At 41.5% G+C, this 18,059-nt stretch overlaps 1 protein-coding gene across 8 annotated transcripts in view; it reads left to right on the top strand.

The window, feature by feature from the left end:
- LOC121275299 (peroxynitrite isomerase THAP4-like) overlaps positions 1 to 17,608 on the top strand; it is a 76,115-nt gene extending 58,507 nt beyond the window's left edge. For 6 of the 8 annotated variants that reach the window (XM_041182748.1, XM_041182749.1, XM_041182747.1 and 3 more), the window contains one exon: positions 16,676 to 17,608. In XM_041182748.1, coding sequence (XP_041038682.1) covers positions 16,676 to 16,807 — 132 coding nt within the window. In that variant the 3' untranslated portion in view covers positions 16,808 to 17,608. Of the gene's footprint in view, positions 1 to 510; positions 739 to 16,675 lie in introns of all 8 variants that reach the window. The other 2 variants (XR_005942380.1, XR_005942379.1) reach the window with 2 other exon arrangements.
- The last annotated feature ends 451 nt before the right edge of the window (positions 17,609 to 18,059 follow it).

Below are 18,059 nucleotides of genomic sequence, written 5' to 3'. Positions count from 1 at the left end.
CTTTCCTTCTTTCCAGATCTTAAGATCTACTTCTATTGACCATCTGCCCTATCTCCTTATGTGTTCAGTGACAAATTTTGTCCAAAGTTAGCATCAGAGATCCAGTGATGTGATGAAGTTGACTTGCAGATAGGCTGGAGTCCAGGTTTAAATGTAGGTGTGGAGGTTGAGTGAGCCCAGGAACTGTTTGGAGAGCAGAGTATCAGTGGTGATCTGTAGAGGTAGAGGTATTCCCATAGAAAACAGGGGGCTGGGTAGGCATGAAGAGTGGATAATGAGCCACAAATCACTTATTAGGATCTCCACTTTTGCATCTGCTAAGGTTAAGAGCAGTTATGTTAATAGCGATTGGAGAAGTTATTGGTCCTAATGGCTCCCAAGTTGGCAAGCAGCATGTCCAAGGGGAGTATTCCAGCCAAGACTGACCCTATCTTCACTCAACTGCGCTTCACAAGAACCTAACTGTCAGTACTGGGAAACCTGGGTAATCTTTGCCTCTCCTATTTCCAGGCTAATTGAGGAACCACTCTTCCCTGAACACTACTGCCTGAGCTAAGGTCAGCTGTCTAGTGCTGAAACCAAGAACTTCATTGCAGCGCTAGACTACACATGCTGATCGGAGGAGCCCAATGCACCTCCGCTCTGATTTTCTCAAGATCAACAATGGGAGAACCAGTTTCCACCAGCAGATCCATTCATGTAGACTGTTCTGCAAGGAAAACAGTGAATTGATGTAATGTATGTGGATGCTAAGAAGCATGATTACAACATATTAGAATCTCTGCAATTGCCCACTCATCCGAACCAGACACACAATGTGCTTCATGCTGAGTTATTTAATATCAAGTACATGTTTACTTCCCCCAAAAATGCATTAGACCAGATTTTGTTGTCAAAGCCTTGAGGCTGATGGCAATCAATATTCGTTAAGCATAAATGGTACGGTAATTTCAAACAAAGGACAGATGCCAGTACCCAAAAGTTGATGTTGGCGATGCTATCAGGTTCACAAAAACAGCATTTCACTGTCTCGCCATTGAAATGCATTGAATGTATTGCTGAATTTGCAGGGCTGGTATGAACTAACTTACCAGAGGAAATTAATCCTTGTTAGTTCAAGAGGAAGTACCCTTTTAACAGCATGATGTCTCAATTGCTGCAAATGGCACTGAATGATAACTATTAAAAGTGTGAAGTTTCATCCTTTAGGTTTTACAGATATCATAGAATAGTATAACGTAGAAGGAGGCCATTCAAGCCATCCCATTGAACCTGCGTTAGCTCTTTCAGAGAGCAATCCAGTTCGTCCCACTCCCCACTCTTGCTTCATATCTTTCCAGTTTTTTCTCCTTCAAGTATTTACCCAATTCCCTTTTGAAGCTATTATGGAATCTGTGACCCTATCAAGCAATGCATTTCAAATCCTAACCGTTCGTTGCGTTAAACTATTTTTCCTCAAATCCTGTTTCTTTTGCCAAACATCTTAAGTTTGCACCCTCTGGTTATCAACCCTTCAGCCACTGGAATAAGATTCTCTTTATTCACTCAATCTAAACTTTTCATGATTTTCAACACTTCTGTCAAATCTCCTCTTAACCTTTTCTGTTTGAAGGTGTTCAGTCTGTCCACATGACTGTAATCCCACCATCCCTGGAACCATTCTAGTAAAGTTCTTCTCCACCCTCTCCAAAGCACTCACATCTTTCCTAAAACATGGTGGCTGGAATTGTACACAGTATTCTAGCTGGGCCAAGCTGGTGTTATATCTTTGTGATTTCTTCTCTGGAAGATCTGAGCCAAGATCTCAAAGCCAACAGCCAATAGCCACATTGTCATTTTACTTTAAGCATACTGAAAATGCACTGAAAAAGCTTAAAGTCAGCTCCATGTCATGATCGGGAATATGTGTTTTGTTAGAGCTGGTGGGAGATGTGTTCCAGCACTGAGACTTGATCAGGTCCGGAAGCCTATTCTCAGCTCTGCTAGGTAGCATTTCGACATCATAGTCATGTGAGAGCTGGATGTCTGAGCTGGTCAATCAGCATTGGGTTACAGTCTTACCTTCAATGCCACAGATAACAGGAACAGCTACTTCGATGACCATGCACGAAGGCCTCAGTCACATCTAAATGAAATCGTTAAGAGCGGTGAAGAGCAGTGGGAAACCAGGGGATTGGGAAGCCTACAAAGACCAACAGAGGACAACTAAAAAAGAAATAAGGAGGGAGAAGATTAAAATGAGGGTAAACTAGCCAGTAATATAAAAGAAGATTGCAAGAGTTTTTTTAGATATATAAAGGGTAAGAGAGATGCAAAAGTGGACATTGGGCCGCTGGAAAATGATGCCGGAGAAGTAGTAATGGGGAACAAAGAAATGGCGGAGGAACCGAATAGGTACCTTGCGTCAGTCTTCACAGTGGAAGACACGAGTGACATCCCTAAAGTTCAAGAGAGTCGGGGGGGCAGAGGTGAGTATGGTGGCCATTACCAAGAAGAAGGTGCTAGGAAAACTGAAAGGTCTGAAGGTGGATAAATCACCTGGACCAGATGGATTACACCCCAGAGTTCTGAAGGAGATAGCTGAAGAGATAGTGAAGGCGTTAGTGGCGATCTTTCAGGAATCACTGAGTCAGGGAAGGTCCTAGAGGATTGGAAAATCGCTAATGTAACCCCCCCGTTTAAGAAGGGAGTGAGGCAAAAGACGGGAAATTACAGGCCGATTAGTCTGACCTCGGTCGTTGGTAAGATTTTAGAGTCCAATATTAAGAATGAGATTTCAGAATACTTGGAAGTACATGGTAAAATTGGGCAAAGTCAGCATGGTTTCATCAAGGAGAGGTCATGCCTGACAAATCTGTTTGAATTCTTTGAGGAGGTAACGAGTAGGTTAGACAAAGGAGAGCCAATGGATGTTATCTACTTGGACTTCCAGAAGGCCTTTGACAAGGTGCCGCACAGGAGGCTGCTCAGTAAGATAAGAGCCCATGGTGTTAGAGGCAAGGTACTAGCATGGATAGAAGATTGGCTGTCTGGCAGGAGGCAGAGAGTAGGGATAAGGGGGTCCTTCTCAGGATGGTGGCCGGTGACTAGTGGAGTTCCGCAAGGGTCAGTGTTGGTACCACAACTTTTCACTTTATACATTAATGATCTAGATGAAGGAACTGAGGGCATCCTGGCTAAATTTGCAGATGATACAAAGTTGGGGAAGGGACAGGTAGTATTGAGGAGGCAGGGAGGCTGCCAAAGGATTTGGACAGATTAGGAGAATGGGCAAAGATGTGGCAGATGGAATACAACGTGTGGAAATGTGAGGTCATGCATTTTGGTAGGAAGAATAGAGGCATAGACTATTTTCTAAATGGGGAGAGAATTCAAAAATCTGGAGTGCAAAGGGACTTGGGAGTCCTAGTCCAGGATTCTCTTAAGGTTAACTTGCAAGTTGAATCGGTAGTTAGGAAGGCAAATGCAATGTTGGCATTTATTTCGAGAGGACTAGAATGTAAAAGCAGGGATGTGCTGCCGAGACTTTATAAGGCTCTGGTCAGACCACATTTAGAATATTGTGAGCAATTTTGGGCCCCGTATCTCAGGAAGGATGTTCTGACCCTGGAGAGGGTCCAGTGGAGGTTCACGAGAATGATCCCAGGCTTAACATATGAGGAATGTTTGAGTACTCTGGGTCTATACTCAATGGAGTTTAGAAGGATGAAGGGGGATCTGATTGAAACTTACAGAATACTGAAAGGCCTGGATAGAGTGGACGTGGGGAAGATGTTTCCATTAATAGGAGAGACTAGGACCTGAGGGCACAGCCTCAGAGTAAAGGGAAGACCTTTTAGAACAGAGTTGAGGAGAAACTTCTTTAGCCAGAGAATGGTGAATCTGTGGAATTCATTGCCACAGAAGGCCGTGGAGGCCAGGTCATTGAGTGTATTTAAGACTGAGATAGATAGGTTCTTGATTGGTAAGGGGATCAAAGGTTACGGAAAGAAGTCGGGAGAATGGGGTTGAGAAATTTACCAGCCATGATTGAATGGTGGAGCAGTCTCGATGGGCAGAATGCTCTAATTTCTGCTCCTATGTCTTATGGTCTTATGGTTAGGGAAAGTGTGGCAGACAACTTTCATGGAAATGACATGACACAAAAAAGCATGGTGTAATTAGAGGAAAATGTGACAATTACAAGAAGTGCAGGCGTGCTCATGAATTACAGGTCATTAATTATTTGAAAATAGATTCTCAATATTAATCATTGCTTCACTCATTTAAAGGCCTACTGGAGGTTGGTTAGGAAAACAAGTATTTGGTTCTTCCACATACAAACTTTAAGCCAAGTCTCTCTCTTCTGTACTGACCTCCAATAGGCCAAGAGGATAGCAGATGCAGTGTAGCATAAATATGGGAAACCAGCATAAATAGCTCAATTTGGGTTTTGTGTAAAGGTGCCTTTAAAACAATGCAAGTAGCTAGCCCTAATTTGGCCACTCTTTAATTCTGCAAAATCTACAACAAATGGTAGAAAAATGGGATTGAATAGCTTCAGTTGAAGTCAAATTTCCTCTTTCTGTCCTATAATTTTTGATTCTTCATTCATTTCTGTCGCTGTTAACCAAACAAAAGCAGCATTTCACAATACTTAAACAAGATTTTAAAAACATTAACTTTTTAAATGTTTAAATTTCCTTTTCCTTTCCATCTCACTTTTTCTATTGTGAACTATTTTTTTCTTTCTCTGTTTCTCTTTCTTGCACCCAATTTGATTTTGAATTCACCCACTCTAATTTACACTTTCTTCTCTGGCCTTGTGCTGTTAACTTTGCAATCCTGCTATCTGTTTTGGTTAAGGAGATGTACAGTTGCTGTTGTACAGTTGTACAGGTCCCAGGTACCTTTTTTCCTTGTGACATCATCAGCTCACGCTTTCAGCAACTTGGCAAGCAAAAAAGGTAAAAGCCTGTGTATGTCATTAAATGCCCTGCTAATGTTTGTTATGGCCTATAATTTAAAACGTACAATAATCGGGAGTGAAGCTTCTCAGATGTGTGTTTTGTTTAACTGCACGTTGGCTCTCTTTCTGTCTGTCCATCTACCAAGACTTTTCAGTTTTGCACTCTTGCAGACCTCATACTCAAGCAGGCCTTTTGTATCTGGGTTGTTACTGTTGAGCCAGCTTCTGCTTATGTTTGAAGAAACTCAGCCACTTCCTCCTCCTGCTGGCGGTATTGTTTGAGATGCTGATAAAATCAGTTTGTCCAAGCTCTTTTCCTTTTGCTGTGTGATGCAGTAGATTGCAAAAGTTTATTGCAACTCAAAAGCACGTCTGAACCAAGAAGTACAAGCACTTGGTTCGTAGAATTGTACAGCACAGAAGTGGGCCATTCAACCCAGTACGCCTATGTTAGTGTTTCTGCTCTACATCAGTCTCCTCCCATCATATTTCATCTCCCCTTTTATTCCTTTCTTCCCAGTGTGCTTTTCTAGCTTCCCCTTAAATCCATCTATGCTATTCACCTCAACTTCTCCATGTGGTAGCAACTTCCATATTCTAACCACTCTAAGGCTTTTCCTGAATTCAGTATTGGATTTATTGGTGATCATTTTATATTCATGGTCATATTTATCCTTGTAAATTCTTTCTGTCCAGTCTCCAGTGTTCCTGGAAAAAAAGTTCGATTTAGAAAACTGTGTTCATTTTACTGTAACATTCAGTATATGGAAACAAATATCTTAGTAACACAGTACTAAATACGACACATTGTTGAATTGAGACAGTTGAACTAGGAGGAATGCCTTTAGCTTTAAGAAGTTAAAAAGTTGGAGCAATATGGATATTTTGATAAAAACAAAAAAACTGCGGATGCTGGAAATCCAAAACAAAAACAGAATTACCTGGAAAAACTCAGCAGGTCTGGCAGCATCGGTGGAGAAGAAAAGAGTTGACATTTCGAGTCCTCATGACCCTTCGACAGAACTTGAGTTCGAGAATAAATTATAAAGATTTTCCTTTTCCCACCTATTTCCATTATAAAAAAAAACCCCCCACTAGAGCTATACCTTGAGTGCCCTACCATCCATTCTTAATTAGCACATTCGTTTAGATAATATCACCAACTTTAACTTTAACACCTATGTGTTCTATTGTTTTTAAATGGATATTTTGATGTTTTCTCTCAACATGTTTTGTAAACATTGCATTTTACCCCACTTATATTTGCAGTTTACCACAAAAGGGTGCTCCTGCAGTCTGAGGCAGTACATGCTGCCTGAATTGATCCTTTCAACCTAAGGTTCTCGCACAATAAACACAAACCTTTTTGCCAAATAGAGCCAAACAATATGGTCTCTGAACAACAGCCCCTCCTACTCCAGGTCCAGAAAGCAGGTGACCTTTGCAAGTTGGTGATTCGTTTCAACAAAATAATGCAGGTCAAGTAAGAGAAAAAGAAACTTGTATTGGTACAATGAGTCCCTCTTCCTTTGGACATCTAAAATGCATCATGGCCAATTAATTACTTCTTACTGCTCACTTTGGCTATATCCACACAAACGGAACACTCAATTTGTGCAAAAAACCTTTTGAACTGTAGCGTAACAAATGATGTGTTAATCTGTTTTGCCAATGATGGATGGGGGAGGAGTGTAGACCAGGATAACTTGCTGCTCCTCTTCGATGGATTGTTTACAATGCCTTTGTTTAATGTCAGATAATGTAACTCTGACAATGTAGCACTGCCTCAATGCTGCACTGTTGAGTCAGTTTTGATTTTGGGCTTTGAGCCCTTGAGTGGGGCTTGAAGTTTTTGACAACGAGGTAAGACACTTCACGGTTAGATAAAAGCAAAATACTGTGGATGCTGGAAATCTAGAACAAAAACAAAAATACCTGGAAAAACTCAGCAGGTCTGTCAGCATCTGCGGAGAGGAATACAGTTGACGTTTCGAGTCCATATGACCCTTCATCAGAACTTAAACATATAGAAATGAAATGAAATATAAGTTGGTAGAAGAGGATGGGACAGGAGAGCTCGATAGGGGGCCAATGATAGGTGGAGGCCAAGAAGAGTCTGCCAAAGATGTCATGGACAAAAGGACAAAGGGGTGTTGACAGTGGTGATATCTAAAAGATGTGCTAATGGGGACATTAAGGGAAGCAAGCTAGTGGCAGATGGCCCTAGTGCGGGTGGGATGGGGGGAAGGGATCGAAATGGGCTAAAAGGTGAAGGTGAAACAATAGATCGAAATACATTTAAAAATAGGAGGGAAAAGAAAAAAATAGTTGTAAAATAAAATTATAAATTATTGGAAAAGGGGGGATCGGAAAGGGGTTGGGGATGGAGGAGAGAATTCATGATCTGAAATTGTTGAAGTCAGTATTAAGTCCGGAAGACTGTAAAGTGCCTAGTCGGAAGATGAGATGCTGTTCCTCCAGTTTGCGTTGAGCTTCACTGGAACCAGTGAAGGCCAAGGACGGACATGTGGGCATGAGAGCAGGGTGGTGTGTTGAAATGTCAAGCGACAGGGAGGTCTGGGTCATGCTTGCGGACACTTGACAATGATGTGCATTGTAGTCATCGGTGTATGGTATAACTTTCAAAGCACATTTCAGAGACTTTGCCAATGAGTCAGTGTTAGCAGTGAGTGCCTTTCATTGACCATTATTAGTGCACCTGGGGTTATCCCTTCAGGGAATGGACTATGGAAATAATAATTTTCCAAGGTGGTGTTGTGATGTTTCCGCATCACTCCTGATTGCAGCAGGTTTAGCCAGTTTACATTGTAAGACCATGGCCAGCATAGGGGAATCTTCCAAAGCCTCTGCTCAAAGAATGTCTCCACAGATACAGGGTACAGTCTGCAGCAAGACCTTTATGCACTGCTTCACAGGATAAAGGAACTATTCAGACAGAGTACCCTTGATATATAAATATGCTATAGATCAGCCATTATTTCCCTTCAACACCTCTCCATTTCATCTGCTAGTGTGTGTGAGGGTCTTGTAAAATGGCAAGAAGGCTGTTACTTGTATTTCCAGTTCCATACTTTATTTCTGTGAAGGTGAATCAGTATGGCTGAAGGACTTTAAAGGTTGCTGTGGGCATGTTGATCAGACCAACAGCATACAAAAAACATAGGCTGCCTTCACCTTCACAGAAACCATCTTTTCCGTTGAATTTCATCCCCTTCCAAGGCAGCAATGTTGCTTCCTATATTGCACTATTACATACATTCCAGAAGTTTGGAGCAGTGCTGCAAGGAACAACAGTACCAAGAGATTACAGAATATCTGCTATCATTCTAATAATAACTGCTGTCTGGTGTTTCCTTCATCTGGTAGTTTCACTTTTTTGAATTATTTTGGCATTCTGATCTGACAATATTTCACTGCTACCTTTTTTTCAATAAAAATGAAACCAATCAAAAAAATGAGCTCACTGATTTTAGGAAACAAGCACACACACTAAAGGCTTCTTTCCCACAAAAATTAATGAACAAAGGAATCCATTCCCCTTTTCCCTAGTCCATACCTTTCCATTGCGCTTCCATTTTTTATTTGACTATGGATGAGAGTGTTGCTGCCAAGGCCAGCATTTATTACTATCCTTAAATCCTCTTGAGAAGATGGTGGTGAGCCACTTTCTTGAACCACTGCTGCCTCTGTAATGTAGTTACACCCACAGTGCTGATGATGAGAGAGTTCCAGGATTTTGACCTAGCAAAAATGAGGGAACTGTGACTTAGTTCCAATCAGGATGGAGTTTGAATTGGAGGGGGATTTTGACTTGTTCTACTGCGTGGTCACAGATTTGGTAGTGCAGCTTGCAGGCGGTAACGGTGCATTGGCGATGGAGGGAATGAATGTTTAGGTAGTGGATGTGGTGTCAGTCAAGCATGCTGCTTTGTCCTGGGTGGTGTCAAGTTTCTTGAGTGTTGTTGGAGCTGTATTCATCCAGGCAAGTCATTCCTGACTTGTGCCTTGTGGATAATGGAAATTCAGAAGGCAAGTTACTTGGTGCAGGATTCCCAGCCTCTGAGCTACTAATGTAGCCGCAGTACTTGTGCGGCTACTCCATTTAAATTTCTTTCTATAGTGATCCCCCTCCTGGATATTGATGGTGAGGGAATTCAGCAATGGTAATGCTGTTGAATGTCATGGGGAGATGGTTAGATACTCTTTTGTTGGAGATGGTCATTGCCTGGGACTTGCACGGTGTGAATGTTACTTGCCACTTATCAGCCCGTGTCTGACTGTTGTCCAGGTCTTGCTGCGAGTAGGCACAGATTGCATTGTTATCTGAGGCTATGCAAATGGTATTGAATGCTGTGCAGTCGCCAGCGAACATCCCCACTTCTGACCTTATGGAGGGAAGGCCATTTAAGTAGCTGGAGCTGACAGCCTGGGATATTGCCTTTCATCCTCCTGAAGATGGCACCCCCCCCCCCCCCCCCAAGTCTTTTTCCCCTTTTATGCACTACCAGGCCTCGCTGCTCTGTTGTTTCTGTCTTGGATCTGAGCTGTTCCTGAGAGAGCCTTGGTGTTGTATAAGGTTGCACTATTCTCTCCATTTCCAGGCCCTCTAGATTTTGGTCCTCATGAATGATGGTAGAAGTATTCCAAATCATGTAGGATTTTGGTAGAGCAATAAGGAGGAACTTTTGTCACTGCTGGAAGGGTCATTACCCGAGGACATCGTTTAAAGTAATTGGAATAAGAACCAGTGAAAGATGAGAATTCATTTTACTCAATGAATTATGATGACCTGATATGCACTGCTTGTAAGGTTGTTGGAAGCAGATTCCATAGTAACTTTCAAAAGGGAATAGGACATATACTTGAAGGGGAACCATTTACAGGGTTATGGGGAAAGAGCAGGGTTGAGTGGGACTAATTGGAGAGCACTTCCAATTTGCATTACAGACTCGATAGAACAAATGGCCTCCTGTTCTGTGTGACTAAGCATTTCTCCATATACTGTGATCCTGCCTCTCTGTCTCTCCATGCTTGGCTTTGCTCCTGCAGAATTGCATTTCCTTGAATAGCTTTCCGAAATCCTGAACCCATTCTCCTTTTGGGGTAGAAGATTGGGCCTAAGTCACAATCGGCCTGAGACTGATTGTACGTTTTGCATGAAAGAGTAAAGGTCAGCGGGGCATATATAGAAAGAAAGAGAGGGATGTAAGGACATGTGCAAAGAATTGAAGACACATAGGAGAGAGGTGGAGATGCCGACAGGGAGGGAGAGTAAGAAAATTAGACACATGGATGTCGACAATTAAGATATATGTGAAGCATGCAGAGAGGGGAATCGGAATCTTAGAACTGTTACAGTGTAGGAGGAGGCTATTTGGCCCACCCTGACTGTACTGGCTCTCTGAGCACTTCATCTAGTGCCATTCTCCTGCCACCTTCCTGTAGCCCTGCAAATTTTATTTTCAAATAATCATCTAATTCCTTTTTGAATACTTTGATTCAATTTAAATCTATGTCCTCTGGTGATGACGCTTCCAGTAGTGGCAAAAGTTCCTCCTTATTTATCTACCAAAATCCTTCATGATTTAGAATACTTCTATCGTCATTCATGAGAACCAAAATTTAGGAGGCATGGAAATGGAAAGAATAGTGCAACCTTATACAAGGGTCTCTCAGGAACCACTCAGATCCAAGACAGAAACTGCCTCTACCACATTCCCAGGCAGTGCATTCCAGACCTTGACCACTCACTGTATAAAAAAGCTTTTTTTCATTTGGCTTTTGTTTCTCTTGTGAATCACTTTAAATCTGTGCCCCCTCATTCTTGATCCTTTTACGAGTAGGAGGAGTTTCTTCCTATCTACTCTGTCCAAACCCCTCATGATTTTGAATATCTCTATCAAAATCTCCTCTCAGCCTTCTTTTCCCTAAGGAAGAGTCCCGACATCTCCAGTCTATTTTCATAACTGAAATCCCTCATCCCTGGAACCTCTTCTGCATTCTCTCCAATGCCTTGAGGTCCTTCCTATAATGTGGTGCCCAGAACTGCACGCAATACCCCAGCTGAGGTCTAACTAGTGTCTTATGCAAGCTCAACATAACCTCCTTGCCCTTGTACTCTGTGGCCTATTAATGAAGCCTATGATATTGTATGCTGTATTAACTGTTCTCTTAAGCTGTCCTGCCATCTTCAATGACTAATGCAAATATACACCCAAGTCCCTCTGCTCCTGCACCCCTTTTATAGTAGTACTCTTTATTTTATACTATCTCTCCATGTTCTTCCTGCCAAAATATTTCACCTCACATTTTTCTGCATTGAGCTTCACCTGCCACCTATCTGCCCATTCCACCAACTTGCCTATGCCCCTGTGAAGTTCTGAATTAGGATTCTCATCCATGGTTCTGTTACTTCCAGAATTGAAGTACGCCAGTGCTTCCTGGCTGGCATCTTGGTTTTCACCTTCCATAAGTCGGAAAGAGTGGAAAAAGAGGGAAATGGGAAGAGATTTGTAGCAGCACACGACACAATCTCTCATTTTACTGTCCTCAACTTCTCCACAGCCTTCAGTATAGTTGCTCGCTGCATCTTCCTTCACTACCTCTTCTATGTTTCACCTCTGTGGTACTATTCCTACCTGTTCTAGTATGTCCAATATATCTGCTGCCTTCTCCTGAGCTTTGACGGTCACTTCTGACATGCTGCAAAGTGCAAACGTGGCCCCAGCCCCATCACCACACTCTTCAAGTACATCCATCCTTCAGTGATGATGTAAGCCTGATGTTCTTTCCAATAATCTTTGCTGAACATCTCCTCCAAATGCTTCTCACACATCAATTGTGGATGAGCTGGTGCTTTCTTCAACTTGGCACAGGTGAGACTGAAGCTAACCTGTTCAGTTTTTACCAGAAACTCTGCCTCCAAACCACCAACTTCATCCTCCTCACTGGCTGAATCTGATGGTGTGTACTGTCAGTATTTTGATTGATCCTGCACTGAGCTTCCAACCTCAAATCATCCATCACCAGAACTGCTTATCTTCAAGGTTTGACCTACTTCAACCCCTGCAACTACTGAAACTGATCTACACCTTTGTCACCTTCAGAATCAATTTCTGCAGTACTCTCTTCGTGACTTCTGCACCGCCAACCATGCGAACTCCCAACCTATCCAAAACCCAATTGCTCACATCCTGACCTCACCAACATCCACCCCCAAACTCATTGATTTTCAAATCCTCATCCTCATTTATAAAGAGCCCAAGACTGTACCCATTTCATTTGTAAAGCAATTAACTATGCTGAAGGTACTATATAAATCTGAGTGCAGGATCAGGTACTATATAAAATGTTGTATCACCCAGTTTTGCAATGCTGCTCCACTTTGCTGTGGCCCTGCTGCAACAGAACTATTTTACAGACATAGGAACAGTGTTTGTAAAAGTAGAGGTAGGATGCGTTTGTCATGTTTTGGTTTGGTTCTAGGCAATTACTTGCACACAAATAGTGCACATTGTGGGACAAAAGTGATGCAGCTATATGGAGAAAAAAAATCAATGATTGAAATGGAAAATGTCAATTTTAGGTTTCATTTTGTGTTGTGTGGGTAGATAGTTATCTATAGCAGCATCCTGTCTGAAGTCAATTAGCTACATGACAGCTCCTTCCTCAGTGTGCAAGGTAGGCAGGTGCTGATTACAGTGACAGATAAGAAACTTAAAACTGTACATTGTTACCTTGCACAATTATAGTCTTGGGCTTTATTTTCACAACATTTGAACTGAGTTGGCCCTCAGCATAATTGACCCAGTGCCACACTTCTGGGGAGGTTGTGCTATGTACTGACCTTAAAAATATATTGCAAAAGGAAATGAAAGATTGAGATATATTTCATGTGGTTCTCCTCGTTTTCCAGCCTGGGTTCAGGGTGCTTGAGCCTCTGCATCAGAAGGTTGTGGGCTCAAACCCAACTTCAGAGACTTGAACACCAAATTTGGGCTCATATTTCACATCATCTTTCAGGCTAGATGTTTAATTGATGGTCTTGTAAAAGGTGCCCTGGCACTAGTCGAAGAGCAGAGGCATTTTTCAGGTATCCTGATGGACGTTTATCCCTCAGTAACATTATTAAAATATTTTTTGATCATTTTTCCTCTCTGCCATTTGTGGGATCTTACTCTGCACAAATAGTCGCATTCTCTTATGTTGCAACAGTGACTGCATTTCAGAAGTTCTTTTTGAAAGGTGCAGTGTAATATTATGTAAAATAAGTTTATAGTGCATGGCACAGTCAAGTGGGAATATGATGTGATAATAGCAGAAATCTGTCTCAAAAAAGACAGGACTGGGTGCTAACTATTCCTGGGTACAAGATTTTCATGAAATTTAGGGTAGGAAAGAAAGGAGGAGGGGTGGTATTTTTGATTAAGGAGAATGTTACAGTGCTGGAGAGAGAGAGAGAGTGTCCTAAAGGGGTCAGCCAATCTATTTGGCTATAGCTAAGAAGCAATAGAGATACCATTACACCAATGGATATATTCTATAGGCCACCAACTAATGAGAAATTTGCAGAGGACCAAATTTGCAAGGAAATTATAGAGGTGCAGAAACTTAGAGTAGTTATAAAGGGGGACTTTACTATCCCAATATATTATCAGTATAATTAATAGTGTAAAGAGCAGAGAGGGGAAGAGTTTCTGAAGTTTGTTCAGGAAAATTTTCTAGATCAGTATGTTCCTGGCCCACTGAGGAACGAGGCATTGATGGATCTGGTTTTGGGGAGTGAGGTGGATCAAGTGTTGGTAGGGGAACATTTAGGGGACAGCGATCATAGTATCATAAGGTTCAGGTTAGCTATGGAAAAGGACGAGGAGCAATCCAGAGTAAAAATAATCTGGGGCAGGGCCATTATCAATGGGGTGAGAACAGATCTTGCCCAGAAAAATTAGAATCAAAGGTTGGCAGGAAAAACTAACAGAACAATGAGCTGCCTTTAGAGAGGATATGATTCAGGTACAGTCGAGGTAAATTCCCAATAGGGGAAAGGTAGGACAAACAAAGCCAGAGCTTGCTAGATGGCGAAACAGATAGAGAATAAGGTGAAGCAGAAAAGGTATGTATACAACAGATGTTAGGTTGATAATACAAGTCAGAATCAGGCTAAATGTGGAAAGTTCAGAGGGGAAATGAGAAGCAAAGAGAGAGTGTGAGAAGACTGGCAGCCAGTATAAAAGGGAATCCAAAAGTCTTCTATAGGCATATAAATAGTAAAAAGAGAAGAGGGATGTTTAGGGACCAAAAAGGTGATTTACAAATAAAGGCAGGGAGCATGGCTGAGGCACTAAATGAATATTTTGCATCTGTCTTTACCAAGGAAGAAGATACTGGCCAAGTCACAGTGAAAGAGGGGGTAGTTGGGACACTGGATGGGCTAAAAACTAATAAAGAGGAGGTATTAGAAAGAATGGCTTAAGTCACCACAACTAGATCAAATACATCTGAGGATACTGAGGGGAGTAAGGGTGGAATCTGCAGAGGCACTGTCCATAATCTTCCAACCCTTAGATACAGGTGTGATACCGGAGGACTGGAGAATTGCAAATTCCTTGTTCCAAAAGGGTGCAAGGATAAGCTCAACAGCTACAGACCAGTCAGCTTAACCTCGGTGGGGAAAGCTTTTAGAAACGATAATCTGATAATCCATTATTAAGGAGGCAGTAGCAGGACATCTAGAAAATTATAATACAATCGGGCAAAGTCAGTATGGTTTTGTGAAAGGGAAATTGTCTGAGTTCTTTGAGGATGTCACAAGCAAGGTGGATGAAGGGGAACCAATAGAGGTAGTGTATTGAGATTTCCAAAATGTATTCAATAAGGTGCCACATAAAGGGTTACTGCACAAGATAAGAGCTCAAGGTGTTAGGGTGATATGTCAGCATAGATAGAGAATTGGCTAACAGACAAGGAGCAAGGAGTCAGGATAAATGGATCATTTTCAGCTTGGCAAACTATAACTAATGGAGTGCTGCTGGAATCAGTCCTGGGTCTCAACTATTTACAGTCCATATTAATGACTTGGATGAAGGCACAGACTGTATTGTAGCTAGATTTGTTCATTATACAATGGTAGGTAGGAAAGCAAGATGTGAGGAGGATACAGAGTCTGCGAAGGGATATAGGTTGTGAGTGGGCAAAAAATTGCCAGATGGAGTATAATATGGGAATGTGAGGCTATTCACTTTAGCAGGAAAAGTAGAAATGCAAAATATTATTTAAATGAAGAGAGACCACAGAATTCTGCAATACAGAGGGATCTGGGTATCGTTGTATTTGAATCAAAAAGTTAGCATGCAGTTACAGCAGATAATTAGGAAGGTAAGTAGAAAACTGGCCTTTATTGCAAGGGAGGTGGAGCATAAAAGTAGGGAAGTCTTGCTACAACTGTACAGGGTATTGATGAGAATGCACCAGGAGTACTATGTAAAGCTTTGGCCTTCTTACTTAAGGAAGAATAGACTTGCATTGGAAACATTTCAGAGAACATTCATGAGCCTGATTCCTGGGATGAAGGGTTGTCTTCCAAGGAAAATTGAGCAGGTTGGGCCTATGCTCATTGGAGTTTAAAAGAATGAGAGGTGATCTTATTGAAACATATATGACTCTGAGGGAGCTTGACAGGGTAGATGCTGAGAGGATGTTTCCTCTCGTGGGGCAATCTAGAACTTGGGGCACAGTTTAAAAATAAGGGGTCCCCCATTTAATACAGAGATGAGGAATTTCTTCTGAGGGTTGTTAGTGTTTTGAATTATCTTCCATAGAGAGCAGTGGAGGCTGGGTCATTGAATATATTCAAGGCTGAGTTAAACAGATTTTTGATCTACAAGGGAGCCCAGGGTTACGGGGGACAGACAGGAAAGTGGAGTTAAGGCCACAATCCGATCAGCCATGATCTTATTGATTGGCAGAGGCTGGATGGCCGAATGGCCTACTCCTGTTCCGATTTCTTGAGATCTTGTGTTGGTAATCAAAATTACCAGCTGGAATGAAAAGCTTTCCACTTTATGTGAACCTATTCAGCTGAGCTCCATGCTCGGTGCATTGAGTGAAATCATTCTAGAATGAGGCTGTGAACTATACAATGAAATCCTGTTGATCTTAATTAACATTCTGAATGGCGTTATTATTTTTGGCTTCGTATTTAAGGTATCCTTGGGAATTAACCCTTTGTATGTTGAATGTAACTTTGTAACAATTCTGGGCCAAATAGGTAAAAGGCCTAAAATATTTCACAACCATTGGAAGAATAACCATTTAGTCTTTTCATGATCATGTTGGTTGAGGGTGAAATGTTGGTTGGGACACTGGGATAGCTCTTGCAGTAGTGTTGTGAAATTTTTAATGCCCACCTGCATCACAGGAGCAGCTATTTGGAATTGTAGTTTAACATTTAAACTAAATGTTTAACCTTTCTGACAATGTAGCACTTGGCACCAACCTAGCCTATGCATTCAAGTACTGGAATGAGACTTGATTTGATGACCTCTTCATCTGTCAATGTGCTCGTCACCAGCTGAAGCAAGCTCTCACATTGACTAAATGGTTCCTGAGGGCTGTATTTTAACAAAAATGGAATGTTCCAAACTCTTCGCTTTCATGAAATATTCTTCTCGCAGAGAACTTTTCCTTGATTTGTTTCTTTACTTTCAGATTACACGGACATTCAGACTTACAGAAGAAGGGAAGTTGGAGCAAACCGTTTTTATGGCAACTAATCAACAGCCCCTATTACAGCATCTTCACATAACATACAGACAGAGTTCATTACACAAATTCATGTAACAAACATCTTTGGCTCCAAGCACCAGATGCACTGACTGTTCTATACACTCACCATTTATACTGCAGCCTCATCTTGTTAAACTTTAGAGGCTGGAGATTTTAATTTTAGATTCTTATAATGTATTGCACAACAGCAGTAACCTAATTGCAAATTACTGTTTGTTGAAGTTTATTGATTGCTGTTGACTTCATGGGATGTTATGATAATCAGGGAAACTTTTAGAGATGTTCTTCTTTGCTTTGTCTCCCTTGTTGAGCAAGATTCATGTTCTTTTTGTAAGTAATCAAAAATCAAGTTATAAATGGAAAACTCAGAAGCATCAACCAGACGTTTCAATCTGCTAGATTACATCTGCCCCAATGATGCTCCCCTTTTTTTTAAACTGGATAAGTTTTCTCTCTTTCCTGGACCTGTTGTCTTGTTTCACACAGTGTTCCCATCTGAGGGAACAGCAAGTGACCCTGTCCTGATCTCGCCACACTGCAATCAGCTTCTTGGAGGTTGTGAACGGAATTGATGCTTTTCAAGTGGACATCACTGCACCTGAGCACATAATCTAAGATGATTTCACTCTTGGCGTGTTGTTAAGTGGGACTAACTGACTCCTACCAGAAAAGCATGAGCTGTAACTACCCAACAGTTTTGACCATTTACCTTGTGATTTTTGCCATGTTAAATCACGTGCCCAAGCTTTTAACTATTCTTCCCTGGAAATGTATTGAGATGGACCTTTGAGAAACCCACCCAGCTGATACATAAACTGTTGTAAAACTTGAAAATTAAAAATGACAAATATTTCATGCCCTGGTATATTTGTTTTTGTTTGTTCATGGAATGAGCATAACGTTGTCAAGGCTGTATTTAAAGCTTCTTTTAGTTGTTGTTTGGTGGGCCTTCCTCTTGAACAGATGCAGTCCTTGTGGTGATGGTGCTAGATAGGGAGTTCCAGGGTACTTACTCAACAATACTAACTGGACAGTGGTATATGTCTAAGTTGTGATTTCAGAGCTAGAGCATATGAGCTTGAAACTGTGAATCTTAAACAAAATTAGTATGGAAGGTTTCTTCCCTACTGTGTAAATAAATGCCCCATAAAAGCTATACTTTTTGTCTCCTGAATGCAGTAACATATAATGGAGTAATCCTCCAGTGGCCCACTTATTGAGGTAATGAGTGTTCCACCTAATGGGGTAAGTTTCCAAAGCTGACCTATTGGGTAACACTGAGGCATTGTGACCGATCCTGGGGAAG

The sequence above is a fragment of the Carcharodon carcharias genome, chromosome 2 (genome assembly GCF_017639515.1).
Source record: "Carcharodon carcharias isolate sCarCar2 chromosome 2, sCarCar2.pri, whole genome shotgun sequence".
Lineage (NCBI taxonomy): Eukaryota > Metazoa > Chordata > Chondrichthyes > Lamniformes > Lamnidae > Carcharodon > Carcharodon carcharias.
This window is presented reverse-complemented; position numbering and strand designations above follow the sequence as displayed.